General features: G+C 49.7%; 1 protein-coding gene and 1 long non-coding RNA gene across 6 annotated transcripts in view; one reads left to right on the top strand and one right to left on the bottom strand.

Annotated features, from left to right (window-relative positions):
• Window positions 1-2,417: 2,417 nt before the first annotated feature.
• KAZN (kazrin, periplakin interacting protein) overlaps window positions 2,418-23,363 on the bottom strand; it is a 129,972-nt gene continuing 109,026 nt past the window's right edge. For 3 of the 5 annotated variants that reach the window (XM_085508967.1, XM_085508969.1, XM_032448735.2), the window contains 7 exons: window positions 10,082-10,273; window positions 7,225-7,361; window positions 5,903-6,073; window positions 5,482-5,671; window positions 5,055-5,185; window positions 4,917-4,967; window positions 2,418-4,251 (listed from right to left, as the gene is read on the bottom strand). In XM_085508967.1, coding sequence (XP_085365093.1) covers window positions 4,084-4,251; window positions 4,917-4,967; window positions 5,055-5,185; window positions 5,482-5,671; window positions 5,903-6,073; window positions 7,225-7,361; window positions 10,082-10,273 — 1,040 coding nt within the window. In that variant the 3' untranslated portion in view covers window positions 2,418-4,083. Of the gene's footprint in view, window positions 4,252-4,916; window positions 4,968-5,054; window positions 5,186-5,481; window positions 5,672-5,902; window positions 6,074-7,224; window positions 7,362-10,081; window positions 10,274-13,060; window positions 13,201-16,087; window positions 16,223-23,363 lie in introns of those variants that run through there. The other 2 variants (XM_085508968.1, XM_015882737.3) reach the window with 2 other exon arrangements.
• LOC107323535 (uncharacterized) lies at window positions 13,191-14,641 on the top strand. The gene is made up of 3 exons (XR_014931822.1): window positions 13,191-13,312; window positions 13,404-13,744; window positions 13,889-14,641. It is a non-coding gene; the product is annotated as an uncharacterized LOC107323535 (long non-coding RNA).

Below are 23,363 nucleotides of genomic sequence, written 5' to 3'. Positions count from 1 at the left end.
TAATTTCCCACTATTTCCCATGATTTCTTCATTATTTCCCATTATTTCCCACTATATCCCATTATTACCCACTATTTTCCATTATTTCTCAATTATTTCCCATCATTTCTCCATTATTTCCCATTATTACCCACTATTTCCCCATTATTTCCCACTATTACCTACCATTTCCCATTATTACCCCATTATTTCCCATAGTTTATCCAATTTTCCCATTTCCTCCCATGATTACCCACAACTTCCCATTATCCTCCCATATTTCCCCATTATTACCCACTATCTCTCACTGTTTCTCCCTTATTCCCCATATTTCCCCATTACTTCCCATAATTTCTCTATTATTTCCCCATCTCCTCCATAGAACCGCATGGGATTTTCCACTGTCTCCCCTTGGGGGCAGAACAGGCTCTGCCCTTCCTTCTCTAACCCAACCCATTGTGCAATGAGCCCAGAGCTGCTCTTTAGTGCCTTGTGACCCCCAACACATAGAGATGTCCTGCCCTTTATACACCCCACTTTGCATTGGGTCCCCCAATCCCACATGGGACTTTTACCCATAGATTTCTCCTTTCTTCTGCAAGAAACCAGAACTCAACCCAAACAAGCCTTGTGTCTTCAGCCAGACCCTACAGCTCTACAGCTGACCCCTATGGGTTCCAACCAGAGCTGGTTCAGCTCAATGGGCTCCTTGTGCTCCCTTCTGCAAAGCTGAATATCAGCCAAGGATGGGCTCCTTCATGGCTGTGGGATGAGTGCTGTGTTACAGAGCTCCAACCCCATTCCCTTTGGGGCTCAGGGCTCACCCCATAGCTCTAGGTGCTCCTAGATGGCCCAACCCCAAAGCCAACCCCATTCCCAACACCTTCACCATGCCCTACACCATCAATGAAGCCCAGGGAGGGCCTTTGGAAGGAGAGGAGTTGGGTTTGGGTTGAGCTGAGTCCCCATCCCATATGTATCTGAGTGAGGAGGGCTCTTTTATAGGGTTAATTCAGGAATAGGACGCACCTGTGCGGTCCTTTGGGTTCTCCACGGATCGCTCAGCGCTGCGGCAGTGATAAATCTCGGCTGCGTGCTCCCTCCTCTGTCCATAGGGTGTAGCAGCAACCCGAGCACAGCTGAGCCCTTCTCGGTGGGGACACAAGGGGATGCAGAGGGATATAGAGGGGATGGAACGGGGATACAGCGGGGATGGAACAGGGATACAGCAGGGATAGAACGGGGATACAGCGGGGATGCAGCAGGGATGCAGGTGGGATAGAATGGAGATGCAGCAGGGATACAGAAGAGATGAAGTAAGGATGCATCGGGGATGGAATTGAGATGCAGAGGGGATGCACAAGAGATGAAGTAGGGATGCACTGGAGATGCAGCAAGGATGTAATGGGGATGCAGATGGGATGCAGTGGGATTGGAATGGGGATGCAGCAGGGATATACACGGACCGGTTAGCAACAAGCAGCCTTAAAAACAGGATCAACCTACAGGTCAACCATAGATTTCAGGTCACATTCTCCACATCAGCTTCCAAGTGCTGTTTCCTTCAGCTTTGGCAGCTGCTCCCATATGGCACAATGTGGCATAGGCAAATATTTGCCACCAACCTCAGCCACGGGCTGCGCCGGGCTTATCTCACTATACTCACACCTCAATGCCATGTTTTATTCCCATTAATACTCCATCATAGTGCTAATTAACAGGGCTGCACTGCCAGCTGGCAGCTGGTGTTTCCCTTCTCATTGCTCACAACGCTCCTGCTCTGTTCCATGCATGGCACTATGGCCTTTGGATGTGTATAATATCAAATGTCCATCCTATTTTGTTGTATGGCTGTTCTGTGTTATCCATGGTTGCCTTGGCATCCTCCAGTTCAAAAAGCCAACCTTAGCCTGTTGGGAAATGGGCAGAACCAAACTACACACCAAGATATGGGGTAGAAAACCAAGCACATGGGAACACATTGCAATGCTGTGCTGCCCTATGGGAGAAAAGATGAATTCTTACCTGTTTTCTGCAGGGTGTCGACTGGCGCTGGGTTGCTCCATGACAGGGACATCCTGCCCTACACCCTTCCCATGCCCATCCCATGGTGGACTCCATCCCTGGCATCATATTCATGGATCCAGGATGGATCTTGGCTGGATTCACATCCCCCCCACACCTTTACCTATAGGAAATCCCAATCCTGCTTGCTCCCATGGGTCAAAAAACCCCAATCCTACCCCATGATGAGGATTGTCAGTGGGGCACCCAAAAGGTGCTGCAATGATGCTGAGCTGCCCAGCTCCCTACTCCCACCTCCACCCTCTGCACCACACAATGGATCCCCATTAACCAGGACATGAGGACACGTCAACGCAGCGCCCAACCCCACCTCCAATCCCCAACCTCAGTTGAACCACGTTGGCGCTCACCCATACTTTAAAATAAGCTTTATTTAGATTTCTTTTTTCTTTTTTTTTTTTTAATAACTTTTTTTTTTGTTTGTTTGTAATATTTGCATCCATGCCTTCAAGGATCCCCCCCCATCCCCTTCATTGGGTGCGGGGGGAACAAAAAGTCCAATCTAAGGTTACCCATAATCCATCCGTTATTTCCCCAAAGTTCTCTCTTTTAAATAAATCATCTTTGTAAGTTGTTTTTTTTTTTTGTCTTTTTTTTCGCATCTTTTTTCTTTTCTTTCTTTTTTTTTTTTTTTTTAGAATTATTTCTTAATTCATAAAAAGAAGCTGAAATGCAAAAGGAAACTACTGGATACCGATGGAGATCGCTCGTCTGCTTTCGTCGGTGGAGAGATTCAATGATTAAAAGGAAGAAAGGGAATAAATGCAAGGAGAGAAACAATCCAAATGACCCCCCCAAATAAAAACACAACGAATGTCAATGTATTAAAACAAAAAACACCACCAAAAAAACCCAAGCTTTTCTGCAGAAAAGTTCTGCTTTTCCACCCCGGCCCTCCCCATAGCATCACCATATGGGGAACGCAGAGCGCAGGAGTGAATTTTCTGCCCTTTAAGACAAAATATTTCCCCATTCAAACAGGGTACGAGTCTTGGAATTCAGAAAAATAAGACACTTATTATAGCACTATTAAATAAATCTTCATAACTTTTTCTTTTAAGAGCTTCCAATGATACCGCTGAGCGTTAAAGCAATACAGGTTTGCGAGCTCGTCGTTCAAAGCGGAGCGCGGTTTCCAAGCATCCCTCCCTCCCCCCCCCTAATATTGGCACTGCTTTATAGGGATGTTGCTTTCCCCCTGGCCCCCAGGGTCCCCATTTTAATGCCAGCAAAGGGCGAGCACCCCAAATCCACATTGGGAAGCTCTGAGGTCGCTGGGCTTTTCCAAGGCTTTAAGTGCTCCCACGCCGTCCCCATTCCCCATCCTTTTTCCTCTTCCCCAACCCCAGCGACATGGAAAAAAATATATATATAAAAAAAAAACAACCCCACCCTCAACATTACTGCAATAATTTAGTTAGAATAGCTCCTCTCTGGGTTTTGTGCAAAATAAATTAAAACGACACAAAGGGAAAGGGGGAAAAAAAAACACAGATTCCAGAAGGCGTTATGACGAGCCCGCGTGCTGCCACCTCCTCAGCTGAATGCAGTCTGGGTGGGTTTCACGTCTTGGTTTTGTTTTCATCTCTTTAAGGTCTCTGGAGATGTTGGGGTCCCACTTTTCTCCCAAGTAGGGTCCCCACTTTGCAGGACAGGCTCCAGAAAAACAGCGTTTTCGGACAAGAGACGTCACAAGCACAAAGTGCACGAGATTCCCCTTATTTACAGACACACAGCAGTCCTTCAAGTTTCAAGTTTTGTCGAAAAAAAACCACAAAGGAGGAAATTTGGGGAATTAATTAAAAACAAAACAAAACAAAACAAAATGAAAATCCCCCAAAAGACACAAAGACAAATAAAAAAAACAACCCAAACCAACACAAAATAAAAGAGGTGACAACAAAGGAAGTTACTGGAATGCTTAAAAAAAGCCAGAATAGATTTGGGGAGGGAGGGGATAAAATTACGTTGCGACTGGGTATGCACATGTGGGGGCTGTACATTGTTGGGGGCCAGGGGTCACCAGTCCGCATCCTCCTCGATGTAGTAGTCGGGGGCCGTGCCATCAAATAGCCCCGGGTCGAGGGATTTGCGTTGCTTGCCCCGAGCGAACACCCGTGAGATGGAGCCAAAACCCATCTTCTCCTTCTTCTTTTTCCGTTTTTGGTCCTCGAGGTCTTCCAGAGACTGCAGGGAGAGGAGACGTGGAGGTTTTACTGGTGGACTTGTATGCCCTGTTGCTTGCAGTGAGGCTGCATAGGGCTCCCATGTATGGGGTTTGCAACCCATCCCCACCGTGCCCACTAAACCATGTCACAGAATCACCAGACCATGAAGGTTGGAGAAGACCTCCAAGATCATCAAGTCTAACCATCAGTCCACCCCCACCATGCCCATAGACTGTGTCCCCAAATAGAATGATTGAATAATTAAGGTTGGAGAAGACCTCCAAGATCACCAAGTCCAACCATTAGCCCATCCTGCCATGCTCACTGCCCATATCCCCGACACATCTCCATGCTGAACACCTTTAGGGATGTTCAACACCACCAAATACACAGATCCCAATGGATACTGAGGTCATGAGGTATCTGAAGTCATGGGGAGACCAGACCTCCTCCCATCCCAGGTTATCAGGAGTTTGGTTTCTCAATGCCATCGCTATAAGATGTCAACTTCTGCTACATGGTAAAGCCACAGGGAGGCCTGGCTACCATCTGCATGAACAGCCACAGCTTTTTAGGCTAAAACATAGAAGAACAACTCAATAATTCCATCAGTGCCCTTAGGAAACCCCAAAAATCACTTTCTAGTGCAGGATAAGGGATTGAGGAAGGGGAGTGTTGCCCTACCTGTACAATGGGGTTGTGCAAGTTCTTCTGTACCGGTCCAGGGCTGTCCCCCTGCATCAAGAAAGGGAACAGGTGATGTTGAAACAGCAGGAACACAGCGTGGGCACCCTGCAGCACTTGGCTGCCCCTGGGACTTACGTTGCAGAGCGAATGCGTCCGGTGTCGCGGCGAGTTGATGTCGCTCGGCGTAGACGATCGGTCTCCTTCTGCTGCTGACGCGTCGGAGATGATGGACGGCTGCCTGGAGTGGCAGGGGCTCACCCGGACTGCTGTAAGGCAATGAGGAGATGGGGGTCAGCAGTGGCAAAGCTGGATCCTGCCCTACACCCCAGCAACCCCTTGTGCAAAACCTGGACCCACAAAAACCCAAGCACTCCATGTGTAAGAAAAGCTGATGCTGTCCTAAAGCCCAGCAACCCCCTGTGCAAACTCAGCCCCCTGTGCAAGACCCAGACCCATGCTAAACAAACAAGACCCTTATGTGCAAAACCACTGATCCTGTTCAAGAGCTCAACAACAACCCATGCAAAAACAAAGCTGGTGCACAAACCAATGCAAGTCTCACCTTGCCGGTCAGCCGAGTGTGTGGGGTGGGAGTGGTACAGGGTCTGCTGGCTCTGCCTGATGGCAGCAGTGAGTGGGAGGTCAGCCTGCAGCACCCACTCCTGGTTGCCATTCAGCACCGTCTCGCCCGGCATGGCCAAGGAATGGCGCTTGGGGACGTCCTTGGTCAGCGTGGCAAGGGATTGCTTGGCCTGTGGGAACACTGCAATCAGCCCCTGGATGCAATGCTGCAGAACAGGGGGTAGCATTGGGATGCAATACTTGCAATACTGCAACTAACCCAGATAATGCAACCTCATGACAACACTCAAACACAACACCGCAATACTGCCACATCCACCTCATCAAGGCAATAAATGCTGAGCCCTGACCCAAACCAGGCACCCCCTCACAGATGGGAAATGCTGTAAGGCTGAGCTCACCATGGCCAGCTCGGCCTCCAGCTCCTTCATGCGGTTGTCTTTGAGGTCAAGCTGGGAACGCAGGGCGCTGGCGTGGTCGGTGGCCTCCTTGGCTTGCCGCCGCAACTCCCACTTCTCCCGTTCCAGCAGGTCCTTCTCCTTGGCCAGGGCTTTCACCGCATCCTCGCTCTCCTGGTACAACATGGGGAAGGTGTTGAGATAGGGAATGCCCCAAAATCCCCCTTCCTGGCCCTCCCAGCAGCCACTGTGTCCCCAAAACAGGATGTCCATGTGCCAAAATGGGATGTTTGTGTCCAAGATGGGACACCTGAACCCCAAAACGAGATGCCTGTGCCCTAAAATAGGATGTCTGCATCCCAAAACTGGACACCTGTATCCCAAAAAGGGACGCCTGTGCCCTAAATTGGGATGTCTGTGTCCCAAAACTGGACAGCAGTACCCCAAGACGGGTCACCCATGTCTCAAGATGGGATGCTTGTGTCCCAGAACAGGACACCTGTGCCATTTTGGGCACAGGTAGCCCAAAATGAGACATCTGTGTCCCAAAACAAGATGCAAGTACCCAAAAATGGGACACCTGTATCCCAAAACAAGATGCCTGTGCCTCAAAACAGGACACATGACCCAAAATGGGATGCCTGTGTTCCCAAATGGGATGTCTGTGCCCCAAAATGAGATGCTTGTGCCCCAAAATGAGACTTTCTGCCCCAAAATAGGGTGCAAGCACCATGTCCCAAAGCTGGAGAGCTTTGCCCGCACATCATTCCATGCTCCTTGTTTTTTTTCTGTGCACTGAAGATTGCAATGGCTTCCTTGCGGCAGGGGAAAAATGTCCCCATGGCTGCCCCAGCTAACCCGGAGCTGGCTGTGAGTGCTGCTCCTATGGCACCAGCCTTCAAAAATAGCAAATTTCTCCCTTTGCATGGAAAAAAGCCCAGAATAGCTGTGGGAGCTGAGTTCCCACGCTCGCTCGTGCCTGCGGATGGCAGAACCGCGAGCACAACAGGAAGCCTTGCCTGCAACCCCCCCCCTTGCTTTCCATCCCGAAAGCATCCCAAAAATGCTCTTTATTACAGAGCAAATGTTTGTGTGTGCGCTCTGCACGCTCCAACCTTGCAGGGACACCAGGAGCGAGCTGCCTTTTGCTGGCTATGGACAGCAAAAGGGAGCAGTTAAAATGGGCTGCCTGGAGATACGCTGGCGGTGCCCCACCCCAGCAGACACCCAAGGTCACGTTGGAGGGGCTCTGCGGGCTGACTTTGAAGGTCAACCCCAAAGAAACTCATCCTGAAGCCCCAGAGGAACAAAAGCTACACTCTCACCTTCCGGTGCTGCTCGTAGTTGCGGATGAAGTCACGGAGCTGCTCCTCACGGCTCTCCAGCGTGGCATAGAGCTGCTGCATTTGGCTCACCAGGTCTGTCTTCTCTGCCTTCAAGCGCTTGCGGTCGGCTTTCATGGCTGCAAAGAGAGCAGTGGGGTAAGCTGGGCCCTAGAGGTTCCCTCCAACCTTAATGACTCTGTGATCACATTCATAGAACCACATCATAGAATCACAAAATGGCCTGGGTTGAAAAGGACCTCGGTGCTCATCTAGTTCCAACCCCCTGCTGTGTGCAGGGTCACCAACCAGCAGCTCAGGCTGCCCAGAGCCACATCCAGCCTGGCCTTAAATGCCTGCAGGGATGGGGCATCCACAGCCTCCTTGGGCAACATGTTCCAGTGCATCACCCTCTGTGAAAAACTTCCTCCCCTAATCACATCCATGTGATTCCAAATGGAAGAACTACCAGCCCTGCACAGGAGGGATGCACAAACCCATCGTGTCACATTAACATTCACTTAATTTCTCCTGTTTCTCCATCCCAACCATGAAATCCAATGTTGTCACCGTGACTAACCCACAAAATCGGGCAGCCTTGCGTGGGGATCTCTGCTCTGTAATTAAATACACACTCATTGAGCCCAGCTTTTAACACCTGCACGCAGCATCTTGCTGGCACTCTGCAGCCAGTGTTTGGCCATGCAGAAACAGGACATCCCAGTGCAACACCAGAAAAGCATTTCCATGGGGGATTCTGCCTTGGGGGAATTTGCCTGGAAACACCCTGTGAGGAAGCCAAGGGCTTTCCAAACCAAACCAGAACCAAATGGGCAACAAAGAGGTGGTTGTTGTCTTATGTTGGGATGTTAAGGATCTTCTTCAGGTCCTTGACTGTGGTCATCTACTTCCATATCTCCTGGGAATTCCATATTCGTCCTTATCTACCAGATTCACCTCCATCTCCTGGGGACTCCACATCCATCTCCATCGGACACCATTATCCACCCTTATCTGCTGGCGATTCCATATCCACTCTTGTCTACTGGGGGATTCAGTATCCACCTTCATCTCCTGGGGACCCTGTATCCACCTCCATCTCTTAGGATTTCTATACCCACCACCATCTCATGGGGATTCCATCCACTTCTACCTCTGTCTTATGGGATACCCCCTATCCATCTCCATCTCCTGGGGGATCCCCTATCCAGTTCCATCTCCTTAGGAGTCCATATTTACCTCCATCTCCTGGGGAACCCATATCCACCTTTATCTGTGGGGGGACTCCACCTCACAGGGACCCCATTTCCACCTCTATATGATTGGGGACCCCACATTCACCTCCATCTCCTGGGATCCCCATATTCACCCTCACCCATTTGTGGACCCCAGATCCCCCTCCACCTCACAGGATTCCCCAGGACATCACATGACTCCATTCTGGATGCTCTACAATCACAAAATAAGGCACAAGGGACAGAACCAGCCCAGAGGAAGAAGCTGCAACACAACATCCCGTTTCAAGCCGCATCCTACGCCGTGTCAGTTCAGTGCTGGGAGATGTAAATGCTACAGGACGGCAGCAGGAAGAGCTGCTCTCCTCTCCCTTCCGCAGCAGGAAGGGCTCGTTGGCGTGGGACAACCCAGGAAGGCATTTCCCTATAGATCGAAGGCTCCGTTCATGCCTCTCCAACCCCAAACCAGACCCTTATGGAGGTGCTGAGATGCCGTAGAGGCTGGATCCTCCCTTCTCCTCCCTCACTCTGCTTCCGCAGTGCTCCCAGGCTCCCAGCCAAGCATGGCAGCGGATTTCCCTACTGTTCCCCTACAATTTCCCCATCACTTGCCTGCTAACAACGCAGCGTGCGTGCAGCCAGCAGGGAGGATGCTGCAGTTGCACGTGGGGACCGGAGCCTGAGATCCTGCAGCTGAGCAGAGCCTGGCCATGTTCCCATCAGCTCCATTCCCCAAATGTAGGTATATTTTTTTCCCCTTTTTTTCTGGAGTTGCTGCCCTTTTTTTTTTGGCAGGAGTTTACATGGGAAGGAAAGAAGGATTTCTGCAGAGTTCCATAAGAGCTGCGTTGCCGCCCAGCCCGTGGGGATGGATCCAGCACTGTGAGCTTTGCCAAAGGACAGGGAAAAGGCTTCCAGAGTTGGAAGGAGGGAGGAAGAAGGGATGTAAATGGGCTGTTGTCTGCGCTGCTCACAAGTGTGAGCCGAGATTCCCTCACCCCATCCCTCACACCTGCAAGGAAGTCCCGCAAAACAAATCCCAGTGGCTTCTGTAGCCAACCAATAAAAGCCCAGCTGAAAAAAGAGAAGCAAAACACCATCATGTTCTTTAAACACTCGTGATTCTCATTGTGGCACTGCAGGGGAAAGCTCACTGCTCATTTTGGCTTTCTGCATACAACTACACCATGACTTCCCATGGAAAGGGGGCAAGCCAGCCTGCTCCAACAGCTCACAAGTACCATTTCCAACCCTCAGAATGTAGCAAAAAGCTCTAAAAAAGTCTCTTTCTTTTATCTGCACATCATCAAAGAGCAATAAAACTGAAAATATACAGACCATGGATGACTTTTCCTTCTTTTTTCTTTACTTTCTTTTTCCCTCCTTCTCCTTCCCTTCCTTTCTCCTTCCCTTCCCTTCCCTTCCATTTCCCCACAGCCCCACACAGTGCCATAACCCTGGGTATGACACCATCCCACCTTCACTTACTCCACTTTATTCACCAAAAAGAGCTTTTTGGAGGAGGAAAGCCTACAACATCAGGTTCTGTCCTGCAGCACAACCCTTCAGCGAGGCTTGCAGAGGAATGCACAGAATAAAGCCCTATAGGGAAAGGCAACCCTTACCCTGCAGAGCCTCCTTGGCTCGTGCCAGCTCCTGCTCCTTCTGCGCCAGCTGCACCTTGAGCTCAGTGGCTGACAGCACCTCGGGGGATTTGCTGCCATGTGTCTCCTCCAGCTCCTTCGTCAGCATCTCCTTCATTTGCCGGAGCAGGTGCACCTCCTCCTGCAGCTGGGCCACCTCCTCTCGCAGCAGCGCTGGGGACAAGGAAACAACACGTCAACAGGAGCCATAAAACCAATACCCGCAAGTGTGTGTGGGTCCTTTCCCCCACCGTCTGGCCACGTAACATAGGAATTTGAGGTTTAGTTTGGGAAGAAACAGCCCCTGCCCTACCTGCACTGCTGCCTCCCTATAGGTGCAGAATGAATGGGGCAGAGCCAGCGTGGTGCTGCTCCCCTATCCCTGAGCCAGCAGCTGCTCCGGGAAGGCATAAAATCTGCTTTGCATACTTGAAATGCTTCCCTTATGAAAACTGGCAAGGCCTCCTTCTGTAAATTATTTAGCAATAAAGTCACTAACGAGGAACATTCGAGCTGCAGGCTGGGGATTTCATTAAAGTCCAGAGTGCTTTCTTGAAACCCTCACAAAAAAGCTTGGATAAATCGGTGTCCGAGGAGCACAGCTCGGCTCTGCCCACGTTACCACCTCCCAAGGGAAAGGAGAAATGCACATTTTTGGCCTCCAGCACGTGGGAAATCAGAGGACATGCATGGGGTTCATGCAGTGCAAGCAAATGCGTGCACTGCCAAAGGTCGCTGGTACGCAACTGAGTGCATGGCTGCAGTGGGGAGCTTCCTTCCTGCACACAGACCTGCCTCCACAAACCCCATTAAAACCCCTTCCCCCCATTTCTGCACACCACCAGTCCCATGTACCACCCCAAATGCCATAAAAATCCCATTTCCTCCATTTCTGCAAGCAACCAACCACATCACTCCATTGCCACCCATTCCTTCTCCTTCCATGCCCACCCTGGCCCACCTTGTGCTGTTTCTTTCTGCTCACATCCCCAGCCATCAGCCCCATGGCAAATGATGAACCACACGTGTTCAATGCCAACCGGCCCCTCTTCAAGCCGTGCTATCAGCCAATCCAATCCCCAACAGGATTCATTTGGTTCCTGCTGCACTCAGATAATGGGCAACGCTGGTCCAACCATCCCAACTGAAATCCAGATACACAGTGAGGTCTATGGGATCTACAGGTCCCATCTAGGATGCAATAAATCCATGAGACCAAACCAGCACGCTGGTTATCTTGGTGGGAGAGAAGGAGCCCAAACCACAGCAAGGATGGTTCACCCAAGGACATACATATATATAATACCTACCCATCTATCTGTATGCATTCATCTCTATCCAATGGCATATCCATATGGCACAATGTACAACCCAGCCAGCTATCTCTATCAGTCCATCTAACGGTGTCTCTATTCATGGATCAAAGCACAACCCATAAACCAAAGGTTCTGGGGGATAAATCCTGTATCTCTTGCTATGCTCAAGCAGCAGAAGTCTGGGAGAAACCTTTCAGCAGGGAATAAACCAACCCCCCTTCATGCTCTATGCCCAGCTTAAGCATCTCAATGAACATTCCATGTCCCCATACACCATTGGGAGCAGCATACAAACCTACCAGGAGACGCTGCTCCAAAACCCAACTGCACAGCATCCATCTCTGCCTTAACCCAAACCCACTCCAATTCAACCCAATGGTGCTGGAAGGAGCCCACCCCCTTCAACACAGCAACTTCTGCTTCACTTCCCTAAACCCCAATGCAAAAAGCTCCCACAACGCATCTTTCCTCTCTTTTTTAACCCTCTTTTTTTACCCTCTTCCCTTCTGGGCTCATCCCCACCCCATAACGAAGCAATGCAATTAACAGGGATGGAAGACTCCCCCTCCTCACGCTGCAGCACCCAGAGCAGCCAGAAATCAACGCTATTTAAACGTTCCCTAATTGATGAAAACTGCCATTCGCACACAAAATAATTGCCTGTTAATTATCTTTTAGCTGATAGCATTCAACATCCATCCACCCTTTATGCTCCGGGCAGTGATGAGCATCCTAACAGACAACACAAATGGGTACCTCTCCCCTTGAGATAGTGGTTGTAGGATAAAGGAGGGTATAGGAGCAAAGCAGTGATTGAAGCACTAAGGGATGAGTCAGGCTCACAGTTCAAGAGCACCCCATGACTCTGATGGTTCTGGTTTGGTCTGACTTTGTGTACCCAGGGGAAGGTTCACACCAAAGCAGCCCCGGTGAGGGGAACATCCATAAGCCCACCCCTCCCCCCCAGCCAAAAGGCACTAAAATGGGGGAAAACCACTAAATTTCCAGGCTATGTTCCTTTAGAGAGCCCCAAACACATTCTGACCTATAGAAAGACCCCAATGCCTGCACAAACCCACTGTACCCACCCCCATCTTGCCATTGGGATAGCTCCAAACCTGCCCCTAGAGCAGCACTGCGTTCCTGCTGGGATAATAACCCTGAGGATGTGGCACTTTGCAAAGCCCACCCGTGACCACTGGGGCACCTCCAGCACCGAGATATAACCCAAATCCCACTAACAGGGGAGCAGGAGGGGAGGGCAGGAGGATGGAGGGGGTGGCACTGCAGTGATTACCCCCCGCTCCCAGGCAGTCACCCAGGGCAGGGGGGGAACCCAATGGAGCATTGGGGGAGAGCAGAGAGCCGGCGAGGGTTTGGTTTTTGTTTCCTCCTCTACGGGAGTAAAAGGAAGCAGAAAAGGAACAAGGGAAAACGCAGAGAGGGACGGGATAGAAAGAAGAGTGAACAGAAAGCAACCGAGAGCAGAAGAGTCAGAACATTACAGATAGGAAAAAAAAAACATTAAAAAGATAAAGCAAACGCCAAACCCACCTCAAAAAACAAACAGCTACAAACCAAGCACGGATGACACACGGAAACCCCCCTTCCCTCCCCCCCTCCTGCCCCATATCTGAGCCCTTACCCGTGGGATTCCAGCCAGCTCGTCCCACGTTCCCCCTTGTTCCCCAGCTCCCTGCTGCTGTCCCCCTCCGTGTCCCCACTCCCCGCTGCATGGCGGCCATGCAGGGCCCTGCTGGGCTCCAGCCTGATGTCACCCGCCGGAGGAGTGGCTTGTCCTGGCTGGGCAGGAATGTAAAGGAAGCAAAAAGAATCCGAAAGGAGACGGAAAAGGAACGCTGGGCTGCGCCGGGTGGGGAAACTGAGGCACGGGAGGGTACGTTGCCTGTTGTTCCATGCAATGGGATGTATATGTGATTGATTCGCTGTAGTGCAGTGCTGTTTTATTCTATCCTTCTGGCTTGCAGGCTGCTTCACGCTGAAGCTGAATGCTGGAGTGTAGTAAGGGGCTGAAGTAACACTTGTGCTGGAAATGCAATGGGGAAATGAACAGCGGGATGCTGGCACCTTTACTGGGGACATGCTTAGTGGGCTGATGGTTGGTCCTGGTGATCTGAGAGCTCATTTCCAACCTTAACGATACCATGATCCAAGGCTGGGCTGAAAAGCCCAACCTCCACCCGCTCCTACAGCCCTGCACAACTGAGGTCACTATGAACTTCAGCCTCAACATCATCCACCCCACAAGGGTTGATCCTCCAGGACCACTCAAGGCCAGCAGCTGATGTAATGCAGTTACAACGCACAGGTAGGGCTGGCAGGGAAAAACCCAGTGCTGGTTTCAGTTTCTTTTCCCTATGGATTACATTGCTTCAAATAAAAGCATCAAGGAGAGGTTTCAAAACAAGAATTGCTTGCTTTTCCTTTTTGTAACTCATCTTTTCTCTTGTAGGAAGCAGTCACTGCTTGTTGCCTGCAAGGACTTCATGTTCTTGAGCCATAGAATCATGTAGTTTGGAGAAGACCTTTGAGATCACCAAGTCCAACCTCAATGCAGCCCACTGTGCCCACTGCCCACATCCCTCAATGCCACATCTCAACACTTCCATGGTTGGTGACCCCACTGCTCCCTATGACACATCACTGCTCTTCTGGAGAATAAATTCTCCTAATACCCAACATGATGCCTTCCATAGAATCATTCAGGTTGGAAAAAGACCGCTAAGATCACTGAGTCCAATCATCAACCCAACAACACCACGCCAAGAAACCACATTGAAACATCTTTATCACATCCCTACCCAGGATACAAACATTGATCTTCCCCTTCTTAAAAAACAACCCAGAAATGATAAAATCCGCATAAAGAGACAAAAAGCAGCTTTTACCCCCAGCCCTCCCCACTGACATTCCCTTGCAGAACATTACAGCATTGGTGACCACAAGAGGACAAACATTGTGGTGTCACTTCCCAACGACAGCTCTATTTCTGCTGTTTCCTGACCTCATCACCCTTCTTATTTTCCTCCTTTCTCCCTTTTTTTTCCCACCCCTCCTTCTTTTTATCACGAAAATGATGGTTGTTATCACAGAATGTTGTGCCTAACAACTTCTGGCTTCCTTCGGATGTTTTCATTCAGCTGCTAAAATGCTGTAATGACACTGAGATAATGGCCCGCAGAAATAAATGATACAGATCAAAATAGAAGGGATTTGGTTAAAGCAGAAAAGGGAACAAATAGGAATTATCCATCCTAATTAGCATTCACAGACTGCAACTGGGGAAGGAAGGCAAGAAAAGAAAGAAATCATAGAGCTGTTAAGGTTGGAATAGACCTTTATGATCATCAAGTCCGACTGTCAACTCGTTAGCACCGTGCCAATTAATGACGTCAAAGAACCACAGAATCATTAAGGTTGGAAAAGACCTCTAAGATCAACAAGTCCAGCTGTCAACTCATCACCAACTGTTCCAACTAAACCACGTCAGAGAATCATAGAACCACAGAATCGTTCAGCTTGGAAAAGACCTCCAAGATCAAGTACAACTGTCAACTCATTACCAAGACGCCAATTAACCATGCCATAGAATCACAGAACCACTGAATCATTCAGGTTGGAAGAGACCTCTAAGATCATCAAGTCCAACCAACAACCAGCACATCCTTGGGAATGTTTTTTGGTAGGTCATGTTGTAGATCTACCAGAGCCCAAATCATAAGCATAGCCCTGGGGACACTAAGTGGCCATTGCAACAGCACATCTTGCACCCCGGTGCTGGCAAATAGTCCATTGCAACAAACTGCACTTGCTGCAGAGACCGAGATGCTCTAAAACAGCTGGGAGCCCCCAGAATTAATATTTCCCTTTTAAAGATAACTGCTGGGGGAAAAGCATGGCCAATATAGATTCAACATTACCCGGGGTTTTCCATTATTCATCAAATCTCGCCCCACGCCGTGCTGCAGTGCATACATTACCATATATGATGACAAAGAAATTGCACAACTCCTGCAAAGAGGCGATAAAGTGGCCGCCTCGGCTGCTAAACCACCACGCTCAACAAGCCATCTCTAATAAGCAGCGTGTAATTAAAGTCTCTGCAAACTCAGGCTGTGCTCTTGTGAATGTCTGCCATGGGACCGGTTGCACACGTGGAAGTGGCAGAACAGAGGCGAACCATTGCACACACGTGCAAAGATTCTAGTGATCCCTCTCTGTTAACCATGTCAGCACAACTTGATGACCCTTGGGGGCCCTTCCAACCCAAGCAGCCACACGTAGCATGGGAGCCCAGCACAAACACCTTTGATGATACCAACTCTGTCTGCAACCCCCTGATAGGGGCCAGGTGTTGCAGCTGGGTGCAGACCCAACAGGAACAATGGGGTGGCCATGTTCCTCCCAGCAGGATACAGAATCATTAAGGTTGGAAAAGATCACTAAGATCACCTAGTCCAACCATCAGGTCACTAAGTCCAGCTATCTGGTCACCAAACCCAACCACAAGGTCAACAAGTCCAACCATGAGGCCACCAAACCCAACCATCAGATGACCTGTCCAACCACCAGATCTCCAAGCCCAACCATCAACCGCACAGATCAACGTGCACAAGACTCAAAACGATGCTACAAGACAATTTGGGGTTACCTGCAGAAATCACAACAAAACAGACACGGTGGCTGGGGTTGCTCTGCTTTGCCATATGGGGCTGCAAGGCCCCACGTTCCCCTCCCGTCTGCTGCACCCACCCACGGATGTTCATAAATCAGTCCAGAGCCATCCATCAGCTGGAGAAAGATGTGAGATAATGAGTCAAAGTGATCAGCTGGTGTGGCACCATGTGGGCTCCTATAGAGAGGGACCGCCGAGGTCGGAGCCTCCTCCACAAAGCCTATTAGCTGCATTTAAACCCACCTTTAAAACAAGGAGCTGAATAATTAAAAGGAAGAGTTAATGGCTCATGCTAACAGCTTCTGTTTGTTAAGCAGAGCACCCACAAGAGAGGCACAGCCCTAAATGCACCCTCACTGCCACCTTGCACTGCTCCAAGGGGTGTTAACACACTGCTGGAAGCATCTGAAAACACCAAAATTGCCCAGGAAGATGCAGAGGGGAAGCAGAAAGCATCTCCTCACTCAGCAACCTGCAAGGCAGCGATTTAACCTTCAAGGAAAAAAGCTCACGCTCGTTTAGCAACAGCCCTTATCTACAGGCTGGGGGCAGAATAATTCCATCGAGAACAATATATCACAGATAAAAATAACTGCAGTGCAGCACAGAGATGGAAAGCACGACACAGGCTGCTTCCTTGCTGCTAAAAAGCCAATGATCAACTCAATGGGCCAGCGGTGGGAAGTGCCACCCATCCTGATGTTTGCAGGGCTGGCACCTATTTAACAGCCTGGCACCATTATAGGGTGCTCAGGCTGACACCACATCATGCACAAACGCAATGGGATCCAATGGGCACCTTCTGCCTGCTCCTAGAAGACCAGAACAGCCCTTCCAGTCCATGTCAAGGAACGTCCCTCTCCAAAGGACCACGATAAGAAGCTCAGAGTCATCTCTGGTCTTACAGATGTGCATTTGAGAAAGAATCTGGGGCATATGGAGCAGAATGCTTCCACTCCATGCATCGAATGATCACCCTGTACTTTCCATACTCAGCTATAAAAGAAAAGCCACTATGTATCTGGAAGCTCTACTTGGAATATCCAAGGCTTCACTCCATTACAACGTTATCCCAACCAATGGGTTACTTCCATCTTTCTCCAGACCAAACCCTCCACCAAGGCAATGGAGACAGCCAACAACAGCACCTTCTGTAGGCATCTACCAGGAGCTGGGGCAGCCCTGGGTCTGCCAGGAGAGAATGCATAGATAAGGAAGCCTTATAGGACTGCATTACTCCCATCCAGCCCAGCAGAGCTCAGCACCAAGACAGAAAGAGCTGCTTACAGCTCTGAGCGCTGCGGTCAGCTCCTGCCTGGAATTAAGTGATGCACTAGATTGCAAAGTTAATAAAAGTGACAGGTTTTTATTAATCTCTGCTCTCTCTGCCAGGCAGCGGCTCCGACAAAGTTATCAGCTCTTCGCACCGGGTGTGGGGAAGCAGAACAATGTGATGCAATTAAAACGGAGCTGCAGGAGGAGCACGAGCAAAGCTTGCAGCATGAGCAGGGTGCAGGAGGGCTCATGATGCAGGGGATGAGCTCAGGACTGCATCCCCATGGGGTGTGCTCTGTGCTGCAGCAAGAGGTTGCACAAGGAGGCTGTGGATGCCCCATCCCTGCAGGCATTCAAGGCCAGGCTGGATGTGGCTCTGGGCAGCCTGGGCTGCTGGTTGGTGACCCTGCACACAGCAGGGGGTTGGAACTGGATGAGCACTGTGGGCCTTTGCAACCCAGGCCATTCTGTGATTGCATCCAAAAGAAGAGCATGTAAGGAAGCACAGCTCCTCCTGGAGCTCTGCCCTGCGCCGGGCACCTCCCCAGCAATAATATTGTTCTATTGGGGAGATAAGGCCAATAACAGCAAAAACAAGCAAGGCAACGTGGGGATTTGGAATGAAAAGCAACAAAGGAACAAATGCAATACATCCAACTCAGCACAAGCAGGAGCAGACCATCTTCTGTACACTGATGTATGCATAGAAATGCAACAGGTAGGGGTTGCAATGCTACGCTGCAGATCAGCACACAGTGAAATGCTAAAAAAATCCTCTTTTTTAAGCTTATTTTTACTCTTTTTTGCGTGTGGATGAGATTCACCCTCGCAGCACAGCCCCTGCAGGAGTCCAAATATTTGATGGCATCTGAAAGCAAACAGAACCGTCCCGAGATGACAGCTGAGAGGGAAACAATCTGGGCTCCGTGGGGAAGTTTTAACCTCCAAAATCTGTCTTGAAATGCTGGGTGTGATGACTGCAGGCGAAGGAGGAGGAAAATACAGCACACTGTATTTTAGAATGGCAATGCTGGGCCGGATTCTGAATCAGCATTACTTCCTTAAGGGATGATGCTGTTACAACTCGAAAGAGATGACTTCCTAAAAGGAACCATTTATCCCCTCAGCTTGTTTCCCTACACAGTGCTCCAATGGTCACGTTTCATAGAGATGTATATTTTCCTCCAGTTTTAGTGTCTGGATAACAAATATCCCATTATAGCATCCCTTATCCCATATATCGCATTTTACGGCATCCCTTACCTGAAATATTCCATCATAGCACGCCTTGTCCCAATTATAGCATCCCTTATTCCAAATATGTTATAGCATCCTTTATCCCCAATATCCCATTATAGCAGCCCTTATTAAAAATATCCCCTTTTATGGTATCCATGACCCCAAATATCCCTTTAGAGCATCCCTCACCCCAAATATCCCATTATAGCATCCCTCACCCCAAACATCCGTTATAGCATCTCTTATCCCAAATATCCTGTTATAACATCCCTCAACCCAAATATCCCATTATAGCATCCCTCACCCCAAATATCCCACTGTACTACCCTCAATCCCAAATCATTAAAGAGGCTGAGAACTCAAAGAGCCCTTAAGCATCAGCAAAGCACATATCCAGGGCTAAGGGGTCATAACAAGACTTTCCCCCTCCTCTGCAGCCACAAATAGGGCAGGACTGGAGGCTCTCTGTTATTTGGGGTGAGACGTCCTCAGGAATCATGGAATTATTTGAGTTGGAAGAGCTCATTAAAGGTCATTTATCCAACTCCCCTGCAGTGATCAGGGACAACTACAGCTCCATCAGGTTGCTCAGAACCTGGTGCAACCTGGTTAAAAAACCAAAGAAGACCCCAAATTGGAAGGGACCCACCAAGACCAATGAGTCCAACCTTTGGCACCACCCCGAATCCAAACCTATTGCAAACTGCAAAGCTAACCATGAACAAAAAGCCTTCATTTTACATATCCAAAGGGCCTTCCTGGGGGTGGGGTGGGGGGAACAAAGCATCCACTGCCTGTTTAGAAGCAGCAATAGGAAAAGCATAAGAAAAACCCCATTTTGAGTCTCAGCATCTTCTGGTGATGCCCATTTCCAGCCCTGCTAGGTCCTGCAGGCTGCTCTCCCATTGCCTCTCTGTTTTCTGGAGGGGTTTCCAATGCTGTTTCACTTCTGAATAATTCACAGTCCTCTCCTGCATAATTTATAGTCCGCAGAGGGTTTTAGATACGGAGACATTTTAATTTAAACTATTTGAAATAAAAACCACGTTTTAATTTAACACCCAGCATAAGGGGGGAGGCAGGAGGGGGGGGGGGGGAAGGAGGCAGGAGGGGCTTAACAAAATTCAACTCCTTGCAACAGATGGTTGAGCAAAGGAACACACAATCATAAAGGTTGGAAAAGAGCACTGAGATCACCAAGTCCAGCCATCAACCCATCCCCACATGTCTGATAGCTCTGCTATCCCATATCCCCATCCCATCCAGTTTCAACTGGGTGACTCCCATCTCCATAGGGTCCTGAAATGATGTACCTTGCAACCACAGAACCATTAAGGTTGGAAAAGACCACAAAGATCCAGTTCAACCATCAACCCATCTCCTCACCATGCCCACTAAACCACCCTTTGCTCCTCCATAGAGGATCCCATGCAAGCAAACATCGAGCTTCTAAGCTCAGCATGGACACACAGCATTAAATGCAGCTCTTCAGCAACGCTGCAACCCTGAGCCTTTCAGCCCCAACGTCTCCCAGGGAGGAATTTCCCTCGCAGTGAATAACGGTTTGTGCATTCTTTGGCAACCGCACTCCATTAGCAAACACAATCTGTGTTTCTTCCTCGCTCATTTGTTTGCCAAGTGCCTCTGAGAGGAAACAGCATCGACTCTGCGAGAGCAACCCTGCAGGCTTTGCAACCCAACAGGAGCCTGTGCTGCAGGTGAGTTCAATCCCAACCAACACAGCAAAGCCCAACCTATCAAACCATGCATGCAAAGGAGAGCTCTGTGCATGAGAATGGGGGGCTGAGGCCACACTGGAAGAGCTGTATTCCCAACCCGCAGGCTTAGGGTGCTCTGAATGGCATAAAAGAGAGTGCCAAGGATGGTTTTCTTGGCCATTGCTGCAGCCAAATGGCACGAGAAAAAGAGATGCTGCAGGGGACTGAGTAAGTGAAGTATTAAGGCAAAAATATCCGTGCCAAGGGTGGGGAAAGAAAAAGTCATTTTCCTTACTGTGGTGTCCTGGGGCTGCTATGGGAGGATTTCCTTGTTTCTGTCCAAGCAAAGGGCTGGGGTTCACCTCCAGGCGCGTTCCCGGCAGGAACTGCAGAGCTTAGTGGGATTTTCACAAGCACCTAAGCTGGTTTGGAGCCTAAGCCCCTTTGTATTTAGCTCCCCTCGTAAATCCCGGCTCATTAGCATCATTAGCCACTTAACTACATCCCCATCCCACTGCTGGCCAATGCCAACTGGGGCAGGGGATCTCAATCACGAGGCCAACCCAGCAGGCACCGACCTGTGTTCTCTCTCACACTTTGGGGGGCAAACAGCAATCAAGGGCTGTTTGGGGCTTTTTTTTCCCTTTCCACCTTTCTCACCTTATCACTGCAACCAAGGGGAGATCGCAATCTACAAAGCCTCTTTGAAACAAGCTCAGAGGGAAAGCCGTGCACTTCCTCCAGCTCCATGCCAGCAGCTGCAGCTGGGAGGAATGAGCTGCAGCAATGAGGGGGGAGCAGGATATAGAGCTGCACCTTGGCCATCTGTGTGCAGGTTTTGGAAGTGCCAGGTGAGAGGATGCACATCTGCAAGCTCAACCCATTGCACTGCCCATCCCTCGGGTATATCCATGTTCAATCAGCCTTCTCCCTTTTGGCAGGGATTTGTTGTAAGCAGGACTGGGGAGGTGTGATCCCACGTCAGGATGAAGAGTGTACAAAGAACCCCAAAGCCATCGGTAGGAAATTAATCAAGTGCCAACAGATCAATAGCCATCAGGGCTGCTCATCAGCGCGCATCGACCGCAGCCTCTGCCTTCCTCCAATGGAAGCTGGGCAGCGCTGAGCCCATGCCATCCATGCATTGCAATGCTCCTTAGGACCACGGCACAATGGCATTTTGCACATTGGGGAAATAAGGTTTGCAGCTCCCGTGCATTGCTTGCATTGCTGGGTTTGCTTTGCATGCTCAAAGCTGGAGGGTAACAAGGCACGGAGTCAATGCAGGACCGCACCTTGCTGCCATCACTGCACTGCAGGGAGGAAGGCAGCCCGTAATTCAACCCAGCGCTGTTGAAATACTCCCCTGGGTGCACCAGGAAACAACAACAATAACAACAAGCAGAAAAGCCAACCCCGTGCGGTGAAAGCAGGGCTCTGTGCTCAGGGCTGGGTATCTGGATCCCATCCATCTGCCTTTCCAAACAAGCCTTACAATCCCATCCACCAAACCCACGCCTGCCCCACTGTTTCTGGTTCCCTTCTTTTTGCTGTACCTATTGATCCGGGCTGCTTTTGGAAGACCTGAGGCAGAAAGCTGATGTTGGCTGAGTTATTGCACAGTGGTAAAAGCATGACTGGTGGTTGGAAACAAAAAAGCTGCTGTATCATAGGGAAGGAGACCACGCTTTGCTTTCTCCAGTGCAGCACACCAGAAGGAAATGTAAGGTATGACATGTTCAATAATTCATTTCAACCCATCTCCGTCCTTCCTGCTTTCTAATGAAGGGCTCCACGAGCAAAATCAATACGAGAAACATTGAGTTTAGCTCTTGGTTTATCTTCCAGAAGGCAATGAAGCTCAACGATGGAAAGTTTCCTGGTCCTACAAGGGATATTAGGAACACTGCATCTACAAGGATGAGCAAACCCTGAATAAGGTTTGTCCCCCGTACACCACAGCCCCAGTGTGGATGCCCCTGTGGAAAGGCTCTTTGTACCTATAGCAGAATTAGAATCACAGAATCATTAAGGCTGGAAAAGACCAAGACATCATAGAATCACAGAATGGCCTGGGTTGAAAAGGCCCACAGTGCTCATCTAGTTCCAACCCCCTGCTGTGTGCAGGGTCACCAACCAGCAGCCCAGGCTGCCCAGAGCCACATCCAGCCTGGCCTTGAATGCCTGCAGGGATGGAGCATCAACCATATATGAAAACTGATGCTCAAAGCACAATGGGATTTACCCCAAAGCAACCAGGATTGCTGGTGCAGGAAGCATCACCCCAGGCTCTCCTCCAGGCAGCTGTCATGCCTCCGGCTGCATGGCCCCAGGCGTGCTCCCTGCTGCCTATCACTCAGCTTTCCCTTTCCTATTTCACTCCTTTAAAGAGAGAATTAAACTGATGGATGATGCAAAGACCTGATGTCCCAGAAAGCCACACAAATAAGTGCTATCAGAGCAACCGAAAGGAGAGGCTCATTTTGACACTAAGTGGTTTTGAGGCGAGCTGGATTTTGCTCCTTTCCCTCAATTGCTGCAATGCAGAGCTGCTGTTGCCCACATACAAACCATCTGTACATCATTCACCCTGCAGAAATGATGCCCACGGATCAGCTGCACCACGAGGAACTTGCCCCTCATTTCCATCTAGGGAAGCTCCAGCACCAAATTAGCCCTAATCACAGTGCCAGGGCAGCGGGTCGTTCTCCCTGCCAACAAATTAAGCCAGTTGGGCATCTGTGGTTGCTCACTCGGCCACTAACTTGCTTTATAGCAATTAGGGATAATTAAAGCATGGCTCTATATTCATTACAACTCCAACCAGCCTGCTGATGAGGAGCACAGCAACTCCCATAGACCTTATTGGGAGGGCACAGTAAGGGAGAACCTGCCACATACCTAAATCAAAGCACTCACATCCAACCCCATGGCAGGGGGGGGCAATGCCTCCCCAAGCACTGACCTGCCTGCTGGGCTGCAAGGCAAAGAGGATGCAGGAACACCTCTGCTTTGTGCAG

The sequence above is a fragment of the Coturnix japonica genome, chromosome 9 (genome assembly GCF_054131305.1).
Source record: "Coturnix japonica strain WE chromosome 9, WE-NBRP24, whole genome shotgun sequence".
NCBI classification, from domain to species: domain Eukaryota; kingdom Metazoa; phylum Chordata; class Aves; order Galliformes; family Phasianidae; genus Coturnix; species Coturnix japonica.
This window is presented reverse-complemented; position numbering and strand designations above follow the sequence as displayed.